This window comes from Oreochromis niloticus, linkage group LG3, assembly GCF_001858045.2.
Source record: "Oreochromis niloticus isolate F11D_XX linkage group LG3, O_niloticus_UMD_NMBU, whole genome shotgun sequence".
Taxonomy (NCBI): domain Eukaryota; kingdom Metazoa; phylum Chordata; class Actinopteri; order Cichliformes; family Cichlidae; genus Oreochromis; species Oreochromis niloticus.
In genome coordinates, this window is record NC_031967.2 from 58,069,301 (window position 1) to 58,092,782 (window position 23,482).

Genomic DNA, 23,482 nt, shown 5'->3' on the forward strand with positions numbered 1-23,482 from the left:
CCCTCAGTCCCAGTATAGAGTCTTTGGTCCAGACTGGAACAGCTGTGTGCCCAGTTTGAGCTCTCTTCAGTCCTGTGACCTGACAGACCCAGAGGGGCCATCACATCACATTTAGAAGCTCCCCTAATGGAGCCACAGCACATGTCCAATACTTAGTCTGTCTTGTTGGACCAACTGGAAGAAATAATTCAAGGACTTAGTCACAGAACAGAGATTCAAATCTCCAAAATCCAACTGGCTGCATCAGGACATATAGTCTGAAACTCTGCACAGTTTCCTGTTTGAAGCTGCTTCCTGTTGGCTTCAGCTGTTTGGAGTTTCCATTTTCTAAACTTCTACATTCTGAACCTTCTTCAGCTCTGAACAGATGATGAAACACTGAATGATTTCAAGCTCACACTTTGTCTAATAAACTTACATCTTTCATTCTTTATACAGATTGTGGGACTGTGGTTTGTCAGAGATCAGCTGTGATTATCTGGCAGCAGCACTGAAGTCCAACCCCTCCCATCTGAGAGAGCTGGACCTGAGTAACAACAACAACCTGCAGGATTCAGGAGTGAAGCATCTGTGTGGTTTCCTGGAGAGTCCAGGATGTGGACTTGAACTCTGAGGTCAGTCAGCATGTTTTAGTTGTGCTGAGATGAATATGATGTGAAAGTTGTGCTGACACTAAACTGCAGACATCAGGCTGATATTATACTGATCCACACTGAGGATCTTCATGGTAAAGTCTGTTTTCTTCTTCTCTGGTTTAGTCCATTGACTGCAGCAGAACAATGTTCACATTTCAAAGCTTCAAAGAAGAAGAAAAATCCTCCACTGGATAATTCACTGTGAAACTCTCCAACTCTTCATTCCACCTTAAAGTCTGTCTGACACTGAAATCCAAAGCAAAATGTGCGTTTGCTTTACAGACAGCAGTCCAACACAAACATACACACATCATCCAAAACACAGTCCAACATCCAAATCTCCTCCACTGCCAGCATGAATGATGGGAAAGAGAAGGAGGAAGACTCTGACATTCAGGGTTAGAATGAGTTTCATGAAGCAGACTGTGAAGATCAAAGCTGCATTAGAAGCTTACATGAATGAATGAGTGGACAGAAGTGGACACAGATCATCTGAAGCACTTCAAAGGCTTTAAATCAGCACATTTCTCTTTATTCTTTATCAACTCTGTTAGTTTCTCTCAGTTTTCTGTGGAATGAAGTTAACAGCAGGCTAATAAGATGCTGACCAATAGGTTTCTATTAAAGGTTGTAATTTGTATCTGAAAAAGTGCTTTGGCTCAGCAGGGATCAGCTTACAGGTAGAATACAGCTGCTGGATGGGATTAGCATGTCATAGCTATCTACCAAACTGCTAACTGGGGGATTTCAGGCCATCTATGGATCATTTTTGCTAACTGTTTATTCAGCTTAGGCTCACAGGGCTGCAGCCTGTGCCCTAGCTGTCATAGGGCAAGAGGCGTGGTCCACCTGCACAGGTGAGCAGTCCATCACAGGGCCAACAGAGAGAGACAGAGAAGCACTCTCTCACATCCACACCTACAGCCAATTTAGAAGCACCAATGAAGCTAAGCAGCATTTCATTGGACTGTGGGAGAACATCCAACCTCCACAGAAAGGCCAACAAGCTTCAACCTACAACCTTCTTGCTTTAAGGCACTAGTGCCAACCACTTTTCCCCATTTCAGCCCAAATCCTGCATCTTCCTGTTTCTGACTCCAGGCCAGCTCCACTAACACTTTCTCATCAGACACTGCCACCTAGTGGAGGAAGTCTTAGTTCCATTTGAAGCTTCAGATTACAGTTAGTTCCTTTACAAAGAGGTGGAGGTGGTGGGGCCACAGCACCATCATCGCTGAGTGCCATAGGACACTTAACCTTTGTTTCCATATGCTGGGAACTTCCTGTTGTTCCAAGGAGGACTGGAAAATGTGTGAAAATCTCCCAGTCACTTCCTCACAGCACACTTCAATCATTTCCCTCCCACAGCATCAGGACCAGGGCTTTTTCTCTCTTTGGTCCCACTAAGAGATTTCCACACAAACACCTCATCAGTGGGACTCTCAGAGCTACCAGCCCTTTGCTACAATCACAAAGCTCTTCATTGAAATCAATGATATCAAAGCTGGAATCCAATGAGTCCAAGTCTTCTGCTGATTCAGCATCACATTCATCTTTGCTCCTTGTTCTGCATCCCCACCATGGACTTCATTCCTTTCCAAGCCAGCCTTGAGTGTCCTTTATTCAGCTCATCCTCTGCTTTACTTTTACACCTGATTTTAGCTGCTTTATCTCTCTTTCAACAAGTTTCTGTGCCTCAATCTTTTTCTTCTCTCCCTCATAACAAGACAGCTTCTTCTGCCTGAGAACATGTTGGAGTGATTTACTAATCCAGGGCTGCTTATTGGGGAAAATACTTCCTGTTTTCAAAGTAATCCCCATTTTTCCCAGAAAGAAATGTAAGTAGAAATCGATGATCTAAGTGAGAACATGAGCCTTTAAAAAGTCCCAGTGGGTGCAGTCAAAGCAGTCCCTCAGTCCCAGTATAGAGTCTTTGGTCCAGACTGGAACAGCTGTGTGCCCAGTTTGAGCTCTCTTCAGTCCTGTGACCTGACAGACCCAGAGGGCCATCACATCACATTTAGAAGCTCCCCTAATGGAGCCACAGCACATGTCCAATACTTAGTCTGTCTTGTTGGACCAACTGGAAGAAATAATTCAAGGACTTAGTCACAGAACAGAGATTCAAATCTCCAAAATCCAACTGGCTGCATCAGGACATATAGTCTGAAACTCTGCACAGTTTCCTGTTTGAAGCTGCTTCCTGTTGGCTTCAGCTGTTTGGAGTTTCCATTTTCTAAACTTCTACATTCTGAACCTTCTTCAGCTCTGAACAGATGATGAAACACTGAATGATTTCAAGCTCACACTTTGTCTAATAAACTTACATCTTTCATTCTTTATACAGATTGTGGGACTGTGGTTTGTCAGAGATCAGCTGTGATTATCTGGCAGCAGCACTGAAGTCCAACCCCTCCCATCTGAGAGAGCTGGACCTGAGTAACAACAACAAACTGTGGGATTCAGGAGTGAAGCATCTGTGTGGTTTCCTGGAGAGTCCAGGATGTGGACTTGAAACTCTGAGGTCAGTCAGCATGTTTTAGTTGTGCTGAGATGAATATGATGTGAAAGTTGTGCTGACACTAAACTGCAGACATCAGGCTGATATTATACTGATCCACACTGAGGATCTTCATGGTAAAGTCTGTTTTCTTCTTCTCTGGTTTAGTCCATTGACTGCAGCAGAACAATGTTCACATTTCAAACCTTCAAAGAAGAAGAAAAATCCTCCACTGGATAATTCACTGTGAAACTCTCCAACTCTTCATTCCACCTTAAAGTCTGTCTGACACTGAAATCCAAAGCAAAATGTGCGTTTGCTTTACAGACAGCAGTCCAACACAAACATACACACATCATCCAAAACACAGTCCAACATCCAAATCTCCTCCACTGCCAGCATGAATGATGGGAAAGAGAAGGAGGAAGACTCTGACATTCAGGGTTAGAATGAGTTTCATGAAGCAGACTGTGAAGATCAAAGCTGCATTAGAAGCTTACATGAATGAATGAGTGGACAGAAGTGGACAGAGATCATCTGAAGCACTTCAAAGGCTTTAAATCAGCACATTTCTCTTTATTCTTTATCAACTCTGTTAGTTTCTCTCAGTTTTCTGTGGAATGAAGCTAACAGCAGGCTAATAAGATGCTGACCAATAGGTTTCTATTAAAGGTTGTAATTTGTATATGAAAAAGTGCTTTGGCTCAGCAGGGATCAGCTTACAGGTAGAATACAGCTGCTGGATGGGATTAGCATGTCATAGCTATCTACCAAACTGCTAACTGTTTATTCAGCTTAGGCTCACAGGGCTGCAGCCTGTGCCCTAGCTGTCATAGGGCAAGACGCGTGGTCCACCTGCACAGGTGAGCAGTCCATCACAGGGCCAACAGAGAGAGACAGAGAAGCACTCTCTCACATCCACACCTACAGCCAATTTAGAAGCACCAATGAACCTAAGCAGCATTTCATTGGACTGTGGGAGAACATCCAACCTCCACAGAAAGGCCAACAAGCTTCAACCTACAACCTTCTTGCTTTAAGGCACTAGTGCCAACCACTTTTCCCCATTTCAGCCCAAATCCTGCATCTTCCTGTTTCTGACTCCAGGCCAGCTCCACTAACACTTTCTCCTCAGACACTGCCACCTAGTGGAGGAAGTCTTAGTTCCATTTGAAGCTTTAGATTACAGTTAGTTCCTTTACAAAGAGGTGGAGGTGGTGGGGCCACAGCACCATCATCACTGAGTGCCAGAGGACACTTAACCTTTGTTTCCATATGCTGGGAACTTCCTGTTGTTCCAAGGAGGACTGGAAAATGTGTGAAAATCTCCCAGTCAGTTCCTCACAGCACACTTCAATCATTTCCCTCCCACAGCATCAGGACCAGGGCTTTTTCTCTCTTTGGTCCCACTAAGAGATTTCCACACAAACACCTCATCAGTGGGACTCTGTGAGCTACCAGCCCTTTGCTACAATCACAAAGCTCTTCATTGAAATCAATGATATCAAAGCTGGAATCCAATGAGTCCAAGTCTTCTGCTGATTCAGCATCACATTCATCTTTGCTCCTTGTTCTGCATCCCCACCATGGACTTCATTCCTTTCCAAGCCAGCCTTGAGTGTCCTTTATTCAGCTCATCCTCTGCTTTACTTTTACACCTGATTTTAGCTGCTTTATCTCTCTTTCAACAAGTTTCTTTGCCTCAATCTTTTTCTTCTCTCCCTCATAACAAGACAGCTTCTTCTGCCTGAGAACATGTTGGAGTGATTTACTAATCCAGGGCTGCTTATTGGGGAAAATACTTCCTGTTTTCAAAGTAATCCTCATTTTTCCCAGAAAGAAATGAAAGTAGAAATCGATGATCTAAGTGAGAACATGAGCCTTTAAAAAGTCCCAGTGGGTGCAGTCAAAGCAGTCCCTCAGTCCCAGTATAGAGTCTTTGGTCCAGACTGGAACAACTGTGTGCCCAGTTTGAGCTCTCTTCAGTCCTGTGACCTGACAGACCCAGAGGGGCCATCACATCACATGTAGAAGCTCCCCTAATGGAGCCACAACACATGTCCAATACTTAGTCTGTCTTGTTGGACCAACTGGAAGAAATGATTCAAGGACTTAGTCACAGAACAGAGATTCAAATCTCCAAAATCCAACTGGCTGCATCAGGACATATAGTCTGAAACTCTGCACAGTTTCCTGTTTGAAGCTGCTTCCTGTTGGCTTCAGCTGTTTGGAGTTTCCATTTTCTAAACTTCTACATTCTGAACCTTCTTCAGCTCTGAACAGATGATGAAACACTGAATGATTTCAAGCTCACACTTTGTCTAATAAACTTACATCTTTCATTCTTTATACAGATTGTGGGACTGTGGTTTGTCAGAGATCAGCTGTGATTATCTGGCAGCAGCACTGAAGTCCAACCCCTCCCATCTGAGAGAGCTGGACCTGAGCTTCAACAACAAGCTGCAGGATTCAGGAGTGAAGCATCTGTGTGGTTTCCTGGAGAGTCCAGGATGTGGACTTGAAACTCTGAGGTCAGTCAGCATGTTTTAGTTGTGCTGAGATGAATATGATGTGAAAGTTGTGCTGACACTAAACTGCAGACATCAGGCTGATATTATACTGATCCACACTGAGGATCTTCATGGTAAAGTCTGTTTTCTTCTTCTCTGGTTTAGTCCATTGACTGCAGCAGAACAATGTTCACATTTCAAACCTTCAAAGAAGAAGAAAAATCCTCCACTGGATAATTCACTGTGAAACTCTCCAACTCTTCATTCCACCTTAAAGTCTGTCTGACACTGAAATCCAAAGCAAAATGTGCGTTTGCTTTACAGACAGCAGTCCAACACAAACATACACACATCATCCAAAACACAGTCCAACATCCAAATCTCCTCCACTGCCAGCATGAATGATGGGAAAGAGAAGGAGGAACACTCTGACATTCAGGGTTAAAATGAGTTTCATGAAGCAGACTGTGAAGATCAAAGCTGCATTAGAAGCTTACATGAATGAATGAGTGGACAGAAGTGGACAGAGATCATCTGAAGCACTTCAAAGGCTTTAAATCAGCACATTTCTCTTTATTTTTTATCAACTCTGTTAGTTTCTCTCAGTTTTCTGTGGAATGAAGCTAACAGCAGGCTAATAAGATGCTGACCAATAGGTTTCTATTAAAGGTTGTAATTTGTATATGAAAAAGTGCTTTGGCTCAGCAGGGATCAGCTTACAGGTAGAATACAGCTGCTGGATGGGATTAGCATGTCATAGCTATCTACCAAACTGCTAACTGGGGGATTTCAGGCCATCTATGGATCATTTTTGCTAACTGTTTATTCAGCTTAGGCTCACAAGGCTGCAGCCTGTGCCCTAGCTGTCATAGGGCAAGAGGCGTGGTCCACCTGCACAGGTGAGCAGTCCATCACAGGGCCAACAGAGAGAGACAGAGAAGCACTCTCTCACATCCACACCTACAGCCAATTTAGAAGCACCAATGAAGCTAAGCAGCATTTCATTGGACTGTGGGAGAACATCCAACCTCCACAGAAAGGCCAACAAGCTTCAACCTACAACCTTCTTGCTTTAAGGCACTAGTGCCAACCACTTTTCCCCATTTCAGCCCAAATCCTGCATCTCCCTGTTTCTGACTCCAGGCCAGCTCCACTAACACTTTCTCATCAGACACTGCCACCTAGTGGAGGAAGTCTTAGTTCCATTTGAAGCTTCAGATTACAGTTAGTTCCTTTACAAAGAGGTGGAGGTGGTGGGGCCACAGCACCATCATCACTGAGTGCCATAGGACACTTAACCTTTGTCTCCATATGCTGGGAACTTCCTGTTGTTCCAAGGAGGACTGGAAAATGTGTGAAAATCTCCCAGTCAGTTCCTCACAGCACACTTCAATCTGTCTGTGAAGGTTCTCAGTCATCCAGGTCATCGTAGTCAAAGGAGTTTGCAAAGAAAAGCGTCTGGACTTCTTTGAGTTGCTTGAAGACGATGAGAGGTGAAACGTCTTCAAGCAACTCAAAGAAGTCCAGACGCTTTTCTTTGCAAACTCCTCACAGCACACTTCAATCATTTCCCTCCCACAGCATCAGGACCAGGGCTTTTTCTCTCTTTGGTCCCACTAAGAGATTTCCACACAAACACCTCATCAGTGGGACTCTCAGAGCTACCAGCCCTTTGCTACAATCACAAAGCTCTTCATTGAAATCAATGATATCAAAGCTGGAATCAAATGAGTCCAAGTCTTCTGCTGATTCAGCATCACATTCATCTTTGCTCCTTGTTCTGCATCCCCACCATGGACTTCATTCCTTTCCAAGCCAGCCTTGAGTGTCCTTTATTCAGCTCATCCTCTGCTTTACTTTTACACCTGATTTTAGCTGCTTTATCTCTCTTTCAACAAGTTTCTGTGCCTCAATCTTTTTCTTCTCTCCCTCATAACAAGACAGCTTCTTCTGCCTGAGAACATGTTGGAGTGATTTACTAATCCAGGGCTGCTTATTGGGGAAAATACTTCCTGTTTCCAAAGTAATCCCCATTTTTCCCAGAAAGAAATGTCAGTAGAAATCGATGATCTAAGTGAGAACATGAGCCTTTAAAAAGTCCCAGTGGGTGCAGTCAAAGCAGTCCCTCTGTCCCAGTATAGAGTCTTTGGTCCAGACTGGAACAACTGTGTGCCCAGTTTGAGCTCTCTTCAGTCCTGTGACCTGACAGACCCAGAGGGGCCATCACATCACATGTAGAAGCTCCCCTAATGGAGCCACAACACATGTCCAATACTTAGTCTGTCTTGTTGGACCAACTGGAAGAAATAATTCAAGGACTTAGTCACAGAACAGAGATTCAAATCTCCAAAATCCAACTGGCTGCATCAGGACATATAGTCTGAAACTCTGCACAGTTTCCTGTTTGAAGCTGCTTCCTGTTGGCTTCAGCTGTTTGGAGTTTCCATTTTCTAAACTTCTACATTCTGAACCTTCTTCAGCTCTGAACAGATGATGAAACACTGAATGATTTCAAGCTCACACTTTGTCTAATAAACTTACATCTTTCATTCTTTATACAGATTGCAGGGCTGTGGTTTGTCAGAGATCAGCTGTGATTATCTGGCAGCAGCACTGAAGTCCAACCCCTCCCATCTGAGAGTGCTGGAGCTGAGTATCAACAAGCTGCAGGATTCAGGAGTGAACCATCTGTGTGGTTTCCTGGAGAGTCCAGGATGTGGACTTGAAACTCTGGGGTCAGTCAGCATGTTTTAGTTGTGCTGAGATGAATATGATGTGAAAGTTGTGCTGACACTAAACTGCAGACATCAGGCTGATATTATACTGATCCACACTGAGGATCTTCATGGTAAAGTCTGTTTTCTTCTTCTCTGGTTTAGTCCATTGACTGCAGCAGAACAATGTTCACATTTCAAACCTTCAAAGAAGAAGAAAAATCCTCCACTGGATAATTCACTGTGAAACTCTCCAACTCTTCATTCCACCTTAAAGTCTGTCTGACACTGAAATCCAAAGCAAAATGTGCGTTTGCTTTACAGACAGCAGTCCAACACAAACATACACACATCATCCAAAACACAGTCCAACATCCAAATCTCCTCCACTGCCAGCATGAATGATGGGAAAGAGAAGGAGGAAGACTCTGACATTCAGGGTTAGAATGAGTTTCATGAAGCAGACTGTGAAGATCAAAGCTGCATTAGAAGCTTACATGAATGAATGAGTGGACAGAAGTGGACACAGATCATCTGAAGCACTTCAAAGGCTTTAAATCAGCACATTTCTCTTTATTCTTTATCAACTCTGTTAGTTTCTCTCAGTTTTCTGTGGAATGAAGCTAACAGCAGGCTAATAAGATGCTGACCAATAGGTTTCTATTAAAGGTTGTAATTTGTGTATGAAAAAGTGCTTTGGCTCAGCAGGGATCAGCTTACAGGTAGAATACAGCTGCTGGATGGGATTAGCATGTCATAGCTATCTACCAAACTGCTAACTGGGGGATTTCAGGCCATCTATGGATCATTTTTGCTAACTGTTTATTCAGCTTAGGCTCACAGGGCTGCAGCCTGTGCCCTAGCTGTCATAGGGCAAGAGGCGTGGTCCACCTGCACAGGTGAGCAGTCCATCACAGGGCCAACAGAGAGAGACAGAGAAGCACTCTCTCACATCCACACCTACAGCCAATTTAGAAGCACCAATGAAGCTAAGCAGCATTTCATTGGACTGTGGGAGAACATCCAACCTCCACAGAAAGGCCAACAAGCTTCAACCTACAACCTTCTTGCTTTAAGGCACTAGTGCCAACCACTTTTCCCCATTTCAGCCCAAATCCTGCATCTTCCTGTTTCTGACTCCAGGCCAGCTCCACTAACACTTTCTCATCAGACACTGCCACCTAGTGGAGGAAGTCTTAGTTCCATTTGAAGCTTCAGATTACAGTTAGTTCCTTTACAAAGAGGTGGAGGTGGTGGGGCCACAGCACCATCATCACTGAGTGCCAGAGGACACTTAACCTTTGTTTCCATATGCTGGGAACTTCCTGTTGTTCCCAGGAGGACTGGAAAATGTGTGAAAATCTCCCAGTCAGTTCCTCACAGCACACTTCAATCATTTCCCTCCCACAGCATCAGGACCAGGGCGTTTTCTCTCTTTGGTCCCACTAAGAGATTTCCACACAAACACCTCATCAGTGGGACTCTCAGAGCTACCAGCCCTTTGCTACAATCACAAAGCTCTTCATTGAAATCAATGATATCAAAGCTGGAATCCAATGAGTCCAAGTCTTCTGCTGATTCAGCATCACATTCATCTTTGCTCCTTGTTCTGCATCCCCACCATGGACTTCATTCCTTTCCAAGCCAGCCTTGAGTGTCCTTTATTCAGCTCATCCTCTGCTTTACTTTTACACCTGATTTTAGCTGCTTTATCTCTCTTTCAACAAGTTTCTGTGCCTCAATCTTTTTCTTCTCTCCCTCATAACAAGACAGCTTCTTCTGCCTGAGAACATGTTGGAGTGATTTACTAATCCAGGGCTGCTTATTGGGGAAAAGACTTCCTGTTTTCAAAGTAATCCCCATTTTTCCCAGAAAGAAATGTCAGTAGAAATCGATGATCTAAGTGAGAACATGAGCCTTTAAAACGTCCCAGTGGGTGCAGTCAAAGCAGTCCCTCAGTCCCAGTATAGAGTCTTTGGTCCAGACTGGAACAACTGTGTGCCCAGTTTGAGCTCTCTTCAGTCCTGTGACCTGACAGACCCAGAGGGGCCATCACATCACATGTAGAAGCTCCCCTAATGGAGCCACAACACATGTCCAATACTTAGTCTGTCTTGTTGGACCAACTGGAAGAAATGATTCAAGGACTTAGTCACAGAACAGAGATTCAAATCTCCAAAATCCAACTGGCTGCATCAGGACATATAGTCTGAAACTCTGCACAGTTTCCTGTTTGAAGCTGCTTCCTGTTGGCTTCAGCTGTTTGGAGTTTCCATTTTCTAAACTTCTACATTCTGAACCTTCTTCAGCTCTGAACAGATGATGAAACACTGAATGATTTCAAGCTCACACTTTGTCTAATAAACTTACATCTTTCATTCTTTATACAGATTGTGGGACTGTGGTTTGTCAGAGATCAGCTGTGATTATCTGGCAGCAGCACTGAAGTCCAACCCCTCCCATCTGAGAGAGCTGGACCTGAGCGTCAACAACAACCTGCAGGATTCAGGAGTGAACCATCTGTGTGGTTTCCTGGAGAGTCCAGGATGTGGACTTGAAACTCTGAGGTCAGTCAGCATGTTTTAGTTGTGCTGAGATGAATATGATGTGAAAGTTGTGCTGACACTAAACTGCAGACATCAGGCTGATATTATACTGATCCACACTGAGGATCTTCATGGTAAAGTCTGTTTTCTTCTTCTCTGGTTTAGTCCATTGACTGCAGCAGAACAATGTTCACATTTCAAACAGTGAGACTCAACGTATGGCCCGCGGCCCACACGCGGCCTGCCCACCTTTCCTGATTCAGAGAGAGGGGACCCTGATTAACTGTGTAGTGTTCTTCCTCACAGTTCTAAGTATCAGACACAACAATGAATAATCCACAGCTGACTGTCTTTAGCAGGTCAAAGGTCACGGCACACAGCAGACAGTGGGAAATATTCTAATTCTGATCATTTATCAGCACATATCCATATGTATAAAAACAAAGCTGACACTGTGAGACTTGATCAGAGGTGTGATCATCACAGCAGAGGCCTTTGTGTCAAAGTCACTGAGGATCAAACAGAAACACATGAAGCAGATTTTCCTCTTCTGGCTTTTTATAGCAGATAACCTTCAAAATCTTCTGCAGTCGATCAAAAACTGAAGCAAACCATGAATCAACATGTGAACATGAGCTGATGCTGCTGAAGTGAAGCAAAGTTACAGAGGTTTGATTACAGACAGCTGAGAGTTTGTAATCTGTCAGCATTTTAAAAGGTTTCAATTTCTTCAGTATTGAACAGCAGAAATGAGGCTTTGTTTTCGGAGGCCGACAGCAGTGAACACAACAGCAGACTGGTGCGTAATAAGCAGTGAATAATGCAGAAAACAGATTTTTGAAGGTAAACTGTTCTTGAAGTACACTGAGAGAGAGAGAGCTGTGCAGGAAGTAAAGGTCAAAGTCAGAGAGAATTCATGACCATGTTCATCAAACGTAAAGCGTAGTTTGGATCTTCTTTTGCTGCTGGTTCACTCAGTTTTGGTTGGAGACAGATGAAACCTGCAGCTTCAGGATCTGTGACCTGTCCACTTTCAGCCCGACGGCGTGTCCGTGTACGTGCCGTCGAGTGAACGATCCACGCTCTGTGTTTCCATCTTTGTGTGTTTAGCTGCTCTCATTTACTGTTTTATCTGTTTGCTTGTTGTTGAAATACTTTTGGGAGCTTTAACTTGAGATTCTGGCAAAATACATTTATATTAAAAATCCATTCAGGATTGAATGAATCAACATCGCTTTATTCAAATTAAAACCATTTAAATAGGAAAATCCATTTTTTTACAGCCGCCTCTAATGCTGGGTAATGTCAGCTGGTCCATGTGCAGCTGGCTGTGAGGCTCAGGGAGCGTCTACAAAGTGCAACACTGAAAGAACATCATCCATAAATATTGAGTAATAACTGGACTCTCATACAGCGAGACTCAAATGCCTTTAAACATCAGCTTATCCTGCTGATCCAAGTCCAACACTGAGTTTGTAAAAACATGTTTGTCAATCATTTTGTTTGGTTTCTGAGGAAAATGATTCAATAACTTGCTGCTAATACACAACATTTCATCATATTTCCTCATAACCCTCTTTTGTCTGACCATTTGATCCCATTTGAATTTGCAATAAAGGATCCACAGAGTTTGGTGACAATAATGACAGTAGATGTTTGTGTGAAAGTGCTGGAAGCAAATGAGTGTGTGATGTTCTTTCAGTGTTGCACTTTGTAGACGCTCCCTGAGCACTGGTCTCACAGCCAGCTGCACATAGAGACCAGTGTTGTTAGTCCAGGTCAGAAGATGACTTGTTGGAATGAAAATGAGCTTGTAGTTTGTCTGCTTTAATCATGTGACTGGAAAAAGGTGTTGGACTTCAAATATGTCCGTTTCTTTCACACTTCACCTTTAAAAGTGAAGCCTTGTGGTTCCTGGAAGGAAAAACACGACTTTTTCAAGTCTTTGTCCTGTTTTTATGATAAATGTACGACTTTAATGTGAAACATTCAGAGTTTTTTCTCTTGTTGTGTTTGTTTGAAGCTGCTTCCTGTTGGCTTCAGCTGTTTGGAGTTTCCATTTTCTAAACTTCTACATTCTGAACCTTCTTCAGCTCTGAACAGATGATGAAACACTGAATGATTTCAAGCACTTTGTCTAATAAACTTACATCTTTCATTATTTATACAGATTGAGGGACTGTGGTTTGTCAGAGATCAGCTGTGATTATCTGGCAGCAGCACTGAAGTCCAACCCCTCCCATCTGAGAGAGCTGGAGCTGAGTAACAACACCAAGCTGCAGGATTCAGGAGTGAAGCATCTGTGTGGTTTCCTGGAGAGTCCAGGATGTGGACTTGAAACTCTGAGGTCAGTCAGCATGTTTTAGTTGTGCTGAGATGAATATGATGTGAAAGTTGTGCTGACACTAAACTGCAGACATCAGGCTGATATTATACTGATCCACACTGAGGATCTTCATGGTAAAGTCTGTTTTCTTCTTCTCTGGTTTAGTCCATTGACTGCAGCAGAACAATGTTCACATTTCAAACCTTCAAAGAAGAAGAAAAATCCTCCACTGGATAATTCACTGTGAAACTCTCCAACTCTTCATTCCACCTTAAAGTCTGTCTGACACTGAAATCCAAAGCAAAATGTGCGTTTGCTTTACAGACAGCAGTCCAACACAAACATACACACATCATCCAAAACACAGTCCAACATCCAAATCTCCTCCACTGCCAGCATGAATGATGGGAAAGAGAAGGAGGAAGACTCTGACATTCAGGGTTAGAATGAGTTTCATGAAGCAGACTGTGAAGATCAAAGCTGCATTAGAAGCTTACATGAATGAATGAGTGGACAGAAGTGGACAGATCATCTGAAGCACTTCAAAGGCTTTAAATCAGCACATTTCTCTTTATTCTTTATCAACTCTGTTAGTTTCTCTCAGTTTTCTGTGGAATGAAGCTAACAGCAGGCTAATAAGATGCTGACCAATAGGTTTCTATTAAAGGTTGTAATTTGTATCTGAAAAAGTGCTTTGGCTCAGCAGGGATCAGCTTACAGGTAGAATACAGCTGCTGGATGGGATTAGCATGTCATAGCTATCTACCAAACTGCTAACTGGGGGATTTCAGGCCATCTATGGATCATTTTTGCTAACTGTTTATTCAGCTTAGGCTCACAGGGCTGCAGCCTGTGCCCTAGCTGTCATAGGGCAAGAGGCGTGGTCCACCTGCACAGGTGAGCAGTCCATCACAGGGCCAACAGAGAGAGACAGAGAAGCACTCTCTCACATCCACACCTACAGCCAATTTAGAAGCACCAGTGAACCTAAGCAGCATTTCATTGGACTGTGGGAGAACATCCAACCTCCACAGAAAGGCCAACAAGCTTCAACCTACAACCTTCTTGCTTTAAGGCACTAGTGCCAACCACTTTTCCCCATTTCAGCCCAAATCCTGCATCTTCCTGTTTCTGACTCCAGGCCAGCTCCACTAACACTTTCTCCTCAGACACTGCCACCTAGTGGAGGAAGTCTTAGTTCCATTTGAAGCTTTAGATTACAGTTAGTTCCTTTACAAAGAGGTGGAGGTGGTGGGGCCACAGCACCATCATCACTGAGTGCCATAGGACACTTAACCTTTGTTTCCATATGCTGGGAACTTCCTGTTGTTCCAAGGAGGACTGGAAAATGTGTGAAAACCTCCCAGTCAGTTCCTCACAGCACACTTCAATCATTTCCCTCCCACAGCATCAGGACCAGGGCTTTTTCTCTCTTTGGTCCCACTAAGAGATTTCCACACAAACACCTCATCAGTGGGACTCTCAGAGCTACCAGCCCTTTGTTACAATCACAAAGCTCTTCATTGAAATCAATGATATCAAAGCTGGAATCCAATGAGTCCAAGTCTTCTGCTGATTCAGCATCACATTCATCTTTGCTCCTTGTTCTGCATCCCCACCATGGACTTCATTCTTTTCCAAGCCAGCCTTGAGTGTCCTTCATTCAGCTCATCCTCTGCTTTACTTTTACACCTGATTTTAGCTGCTTTATCTCTCTTTCAACAAGTTTCTGTGCCTCAATCTTTTTCTTCTCTCCCTCATAACAAGACAGCTTCTTCTGCCTGAGAACATGTTGGAGTGATTTACTAATCCAGGGCTGCTTATTGGGGAAAATACTTCCTGTTTTCAAAGTAATCCCCATTTTTCCCAGAAAGAAATGTCAGTAGAAACCGATCATCTAAGTGAGAACATGAGCCTTTAAAAAGTCCCAGTGGGTGCAGTCAAAGCAGTCCCTCAGTCCCAGTATAGAGTCTTTGGTCCAGACTGGAACAACTGTGTGCCCAGTTTGAGCTCTCTTCAGTCCTATGACCTGACAGACCCAGAGGGGCCATCACATCACATGTAGAAGCTCCCCTAATGGAGCCACAGCACATGTCCAATACTTAGTCTGTCTTGTTGGACCAACTGGAAGAAATAATTCAAGGACTTAGTCACAGAACAGAGATTCAAATCTCCAAAATCCAACTGGCTGCATCAGGACATATAGTCTGAAACTCTGCACAGTTTCCTGTTTGAAGCTGCTTCCTGTTGGCTTCAGCTGTTTGGAGTTTCCATTTTCTAAACTTCTACATTCTGAACCTACTTCAGCTCTGAACAGATGATGAAACACTGAATGATTTCAAGCTCACACTTTGTCTAATAAACTTCTTTCATTCTTTATACAGATTAGACGACTGTGGTTTGTCAGAGATCAGCTGTGATTATCTGGCAGCAGCACTGAAGTCCAACCCCTCCCATCTGAGACAGCTGGACCTGAGTAACAACTACAAGCTGCGGGATTCAGGAGTGAAGCATCTGTGTGGTTTCCTGGAGATTCCAGGATGTGGACTTGAAACTCTGGGGTCAGTCAGCATGTTTTAGTTGTGCTGAGATGAATATGATGTGAAAGTTGTGCTGACACTAAACTGCAGACATCAGGCTGATATTATACTGATCCACACTGAGGATCTTCATGGCAAAGTCTGTTTTCTTCTTCTCTGGTTTAGTCCATTGACTGCAGCAGAACAATGTTCACATTTCAAACAGTGAGACTCAACGTATGGCCCGCGGCCCACACGCGGCCTGCCCACCTTTCCTGATTCAGAGAGAGGGGACCCTGATTAACTGTGTAGTGTTCTTCCTCACAGTTCTAAGTATCAGACACAACAATGAATAATCCACAGCTGACTGTCTTTAGCAGGTCAAAGGTCACGGCACACAGCAGACAGTGGGAAATATTCTAATTCTGATCATTTATCAGCACATATCCATATGTATAAAAACAAAGCTGACACTGTGAGACTTGATCAGAGGTGTGATCATCACAGCAGAGGCCTTTGTGTCAAAGTCACTGAGGATCAAACAGAAACACATGAAGCAGATTTTCCTCTTCTGGCTTTTTATAGCAGATAACCTTCAAAATCTTCTGCAGTCGATCAAAAACTGAAGCAAACCATGAATCAACATGTGAACATGAGCTGATGCTGCTGAAGTGAAGCAAAGTTACAGAGGTTTGATTACAGACACAGCTGAGAGTTTGTAATCTGTCAGCATTTTAAAAGGTTTCAATTTCTTCAGTATTGAACAGCAGAAATGAGGCTTTGTTTTCGGAGGCCGACAGCAGTGAACACAACAGCAGACTGGTGCGTAATAAGCAGTGAATAATGCAGAAAACAGATTTTTGAAGGTAAACTGTTCTTGAAGTACACTGAGAGAGAGAGAGCTGTGCAGGAAGTAAAGGTCAAAGTCAGAGAGAATTCATGACGATGTTCATCAAACGTAAAGCGTAGTTTGGATCTTCTTTTGCTGCTGGTTCACTCAGTTTTGGTTGGAGACAGATGAAACCTGCAGCTTCAGGATCTGTGAGCTGTCCACTTTCAGCCCCGACGGCGTGTCCGTGTACGTGCCGTCGAGTGAATGATCCACGCTCTGTGTTTCCATCTTTGTGTGTTTAGCTGCTCTCATTTACTGTTTTATCTGTTTGCTTGTTGTTGAAATACTTTTGGGAGCTTTAACCTGAGATTCTGGCAAAATACATTTATATTAAAAATCCATTCAGGATTGAATGAATCAACATCGCTTTATTCAAATTAAAACCATTTAAATAGGAAAATCCATTTTTTTACAGCCGCCTCTAATGCTGGGTAATGTCAGCTGGTCCATGTGCAGCTGGCTGTGAGGCTCAGGGAGCGTCTACAAAGTGCAACACTGAAAGAACATCATCCATAAATATTGAGGAATAACTGGACTCTCATACAGCGAGACTCAAATGCCTTTAAACATCAGCTTATCCTGCTGATCCAAGTCCAACACTGAGTTTGTAAAAACATGTTTGTCAATCATTTTGTTTGGTTTCTGAGGAAAATGATTCAATAACTTGCTGCTAATACACAACATTTCATCATATTTCCTCATAACCCTCTTTTGTCTGACTATTTGATCCCATTTGAATTTGCAATAAAGGATCCACAGAGTTTGGTGACAATAATGACAGTAGATGTTTGTGTGAAAGTGCTGGAAGCAAATGAGTGTGTGATGTTCTTTCAGTGTTGCACTTTGTAGACGCTCCCTGAGCACTGGTCTCACAGCCAGCTGCACATAGAGACCAGTGTTGTTAGTCCAGGTCAGAAGATGACTTGTTGGAATGAAAATGAGCTTGTAGTTTGTCTGCTTTAATCATGTGACTGGAAAAAGGTGTTGGACTTCAAATATGTCCATTTCTTTCACACTTCACCTTTAAAAGTGAAGCCTTGTGGTTCCTGGAAGGAAAAACACGACTTTTTCAAGTCTTTGTCCTGTTTTTATGAGAAATGTACGACTTTAATGTGAAACATTCAGAGTTTTTTCTCTTGTTGTGTTTGTTTGAAGCTGCTTCCTGTTGGCTTCAGCTGTTTGGAGTTTCCATTTTCTAAACTTCTACATTCTGAACCTTCTTCAGCTCTGAACAGATGATGAAACACTGAATGATTTCAAGCTCACACTTTGTCTAATAAACTTACATCTTTCATTCTTTATACACGGAGTGCAGAATTATTAGGCAAATGAGTATTTTGTCCACATCATCATCTTCATGCATGTTGTCTCACTCCAAGCTGTATAGGCTTGAAAGCCTACTACCAATTAAGCATATTAGGTGATGTGCATCTCTGTAATGAGAAGGGGTGTGGTCTAATGACATCAACACCCTATATCAGGTGTGCATAATTATTAGGCAACTTCCTTTCCTTTGGCAAAATGGGTCAAAAGAAGGACTTGACAGGCTCAGAAAAGTCAAAAATAGTGAGATATCTTGCAGAGGGATGCAGCAGTCTTAAAATTGCAAAGCTTCTGAAGCGTGATCATCGAACAATCAAGCGTTTCATTCAAAATAGTCAACAGGGTCGCAAGAAGCGTGTGGAAAAACCAAGGCGCAAAATAACTGCCCATGAACTGAGAAAAGTCAAGCGTGCAGCTGCCAAGATGCCACTTGCCACCAGTTTGGCCATATTTCAGAGCTGCAACATCACTGGAGTGCCCAAAAGCACAAGGTGTGCAATACTCAGAGACATGGCCAAGGTAAGAAAGGCTGAAAGACGACCACCACTGAACAAGACACACAAGCTGAAACATCAAGACTGGGCCAAGAAATATCTCAAGACTGATTTTTCTAAGGTTTTATGGACTGATGAAATGAGAGTGAGTCTTGATGGGCCAGATGGATGGGCCCGTGGCTGGATTGGTAAAGGGCAGAGAGCTCCAGTCCCACTCAGACGCCAGCAAGGTGGAGGTGGAGTACTGGTTTGGGCTGGTATCATCAAAGATGAGCTTGTGGGGCCTTTTCGGGTTGAGGATGGAGTCAAGCTCAACTCCCAGTCCTACTGCCAGTTTCTGGAAGACACCTTCTTCAAGCAGTGGTACAGGAAGAAGTCTGCATCCTTCAAGAAAAACATGATTTTCATGCAGGACAATGCTCCATCACACGCGTCCAAGTACTCCACAGCGTGGCTGGCAAGAAAGGGTATAAAAGAAGAAAAACTAATGACATGGCCTCCTTGTTCACCTGATCTGAACCCCATTGAGAACCTGTGGTCCATCATCAAATGTGAGATTTACAAGGAGGGAAAACAGTACACCTCTCTGAACAGTGTCTGGGAGGCTGTGGTTGCTGCTGCACGCAATGTTGATGGTGAACAGATCAAAACACTGACAGAATCCATGGATGGCAGGCTTTTGAGTGTCCTTGCAAAGAAAGGTGGCTATATTGGTCGCTGATTTGTTTTTGTTTTGTTTTTGAATGTCAGAAATGTATATTTGTGAATGTGGAGATGTTATATTGGTTTCACTGGTAAAAATAAATCATTGAAATGGGTATATATTTGTTTTTTGTTAAGTTGCCTAATAATTATGCACAGTAATAGTCACCTGCACACAGATATCCCCCTAAAATAGCTAAAACTAAACACAAACTAAAAACTACTTCCAAAAACATTCAGCTTTGATATTAATGAGTTTTTTGGGTTCATTGAGAACATGGTTGTTGTTCAATAATAAAATTATTCCTCAAAAATACAACTTGCCTAATAATTCTGCACTCCCTGTACAGATTGTGGGGCTGTATTTTGTCAGAGATCAGCTGTGATTATCTGGCAGCAGCACTGAAGTCCAACCCCTCCCATCTGAGAGAGCTGGAGCTGAGTAACAACTACAACCTGCTGGATTCAGGAGTGAAGCATCTGTGTGGTTTCCTGGAGAGTCCAGGATGTGGACTTGAAACTCTGAGGTCAGTCAGCATGTTTTAGTTGTGCTGAGATGAATATGATGTGAAAGTTGTGCTGACACTAAACTGCAGACATCAGGCTGATATTATACTGATCCACACTGAGGATCTTCATGGTAAAGTCTGTTTTCTTCTTCTCTGGTTTAGTCCATTGACTGCAGCAGAACAATGTTCACATTTCAAACAGTGATACTCAACGTATGGCCCGCGGCCCACACGCAGCCTGCTAGGGCTGTTCGATATAACGATATATATCGGATGACGATATAAAAACGTCTATCGTTTCATTTTACGCTATCGTTTGTTTCGTGGTGTCGCAAAATAAACTGTTTACGGCAATATTTTTTCATTATTTTGATGGTCACTGTAGTGGCTATATTAATTTCCTAAAGTTCTCTCTTTCTCTTATATTTAATATAACCACACTACAGACGGACAAGCGCTTGTTTTTATGCGTTGTCGTTAGCAACAACGACGGTAAAACCACCTCGTGTCCGCTTGTTTATTTTCTACATAAACCTTTCACAATAAAGCTCAAGATCCTGTTGAGACTTTTCAAAATAAACTGAATCACGTGAAAGATGCAGAGTATTTACGGATGAGAAGCAAAAAAGAGCCGTCAGGTGCTAAAAAATAAACGTTAGCCTCAAACGTTAGAACAGGCTTTTCCCCGCAGCACGCCGTGTAATAAATACTCACAAAGAAAACGGCGGCCGTTACGTCTAAAAATGTATCGTTTCATGCATCAGTTAAAACACTCGATTCCAGGTACGCGACGCCCAGCTGGAAACACTTCACGCAAGTCGAGCTGCCCGAGATTCACAGAATTTACAGAAAATGTTACATTTTTGTGATTTATATCGTTATCGGACGATAGATGTGTTAATATCGGGATATGAGATTTTGGTCATATCGCACAGCCCTACGGCCTGCCCACCTTTCCTGATTCAGAGAGAGGGGACCCTGATTAACTGTGTAGTGTTCTTCCTCACAGTTCTAAGGATCAGACACAACAATGAATAATCCACAGCTGACTGTCTTTAGCAGGTCAAAGGTCACGGCACACAGCAGACAGTGGGAAATATTCTAATTCTGATCATTTATCAGCACATATCCATATGTATAAAAACAAACACTGTGAGACTTGATCAGAGGTGTGATCATCACAGCAGAGGCCTTTGTGTCAAAGTCACTGAGGATCAAACAGAAACACATGAAGCAGATTTTCCTCTTCTGGCTTTTTATAGCAGATAACCTTCAAAATCTTCTGCAGTCCATCAAAAACTGAAGCAAACCATGAATCAACATGTGAACATGAGCTGATGCTGCTGAAGTGAAGCAAAGTTACAGAGGTTTGATTACAGACACAGCTGAGAGTTTGTAATCTGTCAGCATTTTAAAAGGTTTCAATTTCTTCAGTATTGAACAGCAGAAATGAGGCTTTGTTTTCGGAGGCCGACAGCAGTGAACACAACAGCAGACTGGTGCGTAATAAGCAGTGAATAATGCAGAAAACAGATTTTTGAAGGTAAACTGTTCTTGAAGTACACTGAGAGAGAGAGAGCTGTGCAGGAAGTAAAGGTCAAAGTCAGAGAGAATTCATGACCATGTTCATCAAACGTAAAGCGTAGTTTGGATCTTCTTTTGCTGCTGGTTCACTCAGTTTTGGTTGGAGACAGATGAAACCTGCAGCTTCAGGATCTGTGAGCTGTCCACTTTCAGCCCCGACGGCGTGTCCGTGTACGTGCCGTCGAGTGAACGATCCACGCTCTGTGTTTCCATCTTTGTGTGTTTAGCTGCTCTCATTTACTGTTTTATCTGTTTGCTTGTTGTTGAAATACTTTTGGGAGCTTTAACCTGAGATTCTGGCAAAATACATTTATATTAAAAATCCATTCAGCAAATGAGTGTGTGATGTTCTTTCAGTGTTGCACTTTGTAGACGCTTCCTGAGCACTGGTCTCACAGCCAGCTGCACATAGAGACCAGTGTTGTTAGTCCAGGTCAGAAGATGACTTGTTGGAATGAAAATGAGCTTGTAGTTTGTCTGCTTTAATCATGTGACTGGAAAAAGGTGTTGGACTTCAAATATGTCCATTTCTTTCACACTTCACCTTTAAAAGTGAAGCCTTGTGGTTCCTGGAAGGAAAAACACGACTTTTTCAAGTCTTTGTCCTGTTTTTATGATAAATGTACGACTTTAATGTGAAACATTCAGAGTTTTTTCTCTTGTTGTGTTTGTTTGAAGCTGCTTCCTGTTGGCTTCAGCTGTTTGGAGTTTCCATTTTCCAAACTTCTACATTCTGAACCTTCTTCAGCTCTGAACAGATGATGAAACACTGAATGATTTCAAGCTCACACTTTGTCTAATAAACTTACATCTTTCATTCTTTATACAGATTGTGGGACTGTGGTTTGTCAAAGATCAGCTGTGATTATCTGGCAGCAGCACTGAAGTCCAACCCCTCCCATCTGAGACAGCTGGAGCTGAGTAACAACAACAAGCTGCAGGATTCAGGAGTGAAGCAGCTGTCTGATCTTCAACAGAGTCCAGACTACAGACTGGAGACTCTGAGGTCAGTAGAGTGATGGAGTGAGTGGGTGGTGCTGTCAGCAGTATTGTACTAAACACAGTCAGTATGAAACAAAGATCCAGTGTTTCCTGTAAAGCTGCAGCTTCTCAGTGAAGCTGTGAGAGGAGAATGGTGACAGGCTTCAGGATTGGACACAAACACTTCCTGTTTCTGACCTTTATGGTCACCATAGTAACGGCTGACACGCTCTGATCAAACACTGTCAACAGCCAATCAGCTCTCTGAACAAAGCAGCACGCAGACCAATGACTGCATTCATTTCCAAGTTTAAAGCAGTGAAGAACACAGTCTGTAGGTGAGGAAGAATTTAGTGAGAGCAGATGTTTGGATGGAATTCCTCCAGTTAACAGCTGGAACCGTCCATCTGGATTGTTGGGCTTGTTGTTGGGGTTCCTACAGAGCTCAGAGTGGACACACCAAGCTTCTTCTAATGAATGAAAGTCCAAACTCAAACTAGGAGGGAAAAACATTTTCATCAACTTCAATAAAAATCCAAAGATTAGAAAAAGTGAAGCAACAATGAGTCCTAGTACAGTCCCAGCACTGAAGTCCCTGCTGCTCTTTATACTGGATGTGCTGCATCACTGACTGACAGCTGATGAAGAGTCTTTGGAAACACTCGTTTATCTCCTCTGCTCTTCCTTCTTCTCTCTGCAGGTGGAGGTGATGATGGTAAACAGGACGGTGTGTGTGCTGAGAGAGGAGCAGCTGTGTCCTGATGATCCAGAGAGGTTGAAGCAGCAGCAGCTTGTGTGTAGAGACGCTCTGACTGGGCCATGTTACTGGGAGGTGGAGAGGAGAGCTTCATCCAGCAGTGACTGACAGAGGAATGAAGTGCAGATGACTGTCAGTGCTGCAGAGTGAACTGCTCTGAGAACAGCTCCACTGTCAGACACAATGTAGAGTCCAGCATCATCCCTGTGTGTCCCTCTGGATCTGACAGAGGATCATCAGTGTATCTGGACTGCTCTGCTGCTGCTCTGTCCTTCTACAGTCTCTGCACAGTCTCTGTCTGACTCTGGCTTCAGACCCACCTGGATCAAACTCACCTGGAAAGACTTTCAAACATCACTCAATAGATTTGAATACAGAATAGATTTGATATATACTGTAGATGTACTGTAGAGTTGCAGTTTGTCACTTGTAAATACAGTCTGTGAGCAGCTATGAGCTGAAAGATCTTTCTAGAAACACCAAATGTTTT

The 23,482-nt window shown here is 43.1% G+C and overlaps 2 protein-coding genes across 2 annotated transcripts; both read left to right on the top strand.

Annotated features, from left to right (window-relative positions):
* Positions 1-460: 460 nt before the first annotated feature.
* On the top strand, positions 461-8,372 carry LOC112846283 (ribonuclease inhibitor-like; the record flags this gene model as incomplete). Its single annotated transcript, XM_025905744.1, is given in 4 exon segments — positions 461-618; positions 2,983-3,159; positions 5,490-5,666; positions 8,207-8,372. Coding segments are annotated over 4 exon segments (678 nt in total), but the record flags the coding sequence as incomplete, so codon positions are not given.
* A 2,399-nt stretch (positions 8,373-10,771) lies between these two features.
* LOC109200232 (ribonuclease inhibitor) lies at positions 10,772-22,983 on the top strand (the record flags this gene model as incomplete). The annotated part of the gene is made up of 6 exons (XM_025905743.1): positions 10,772-10,926; positions 13,076-13,252; positions 15,616-15,792; positions 19,512-19,688; positions 22,084-22,260; positions 22,936-22,983. Coding segments are annotated over 6 exons (873 nt in total), but the record flags the coding sequence as incomplete, so codon positions are not given.
* Positions 22,984-23,482: the final 499 nt, after the last annotated feature.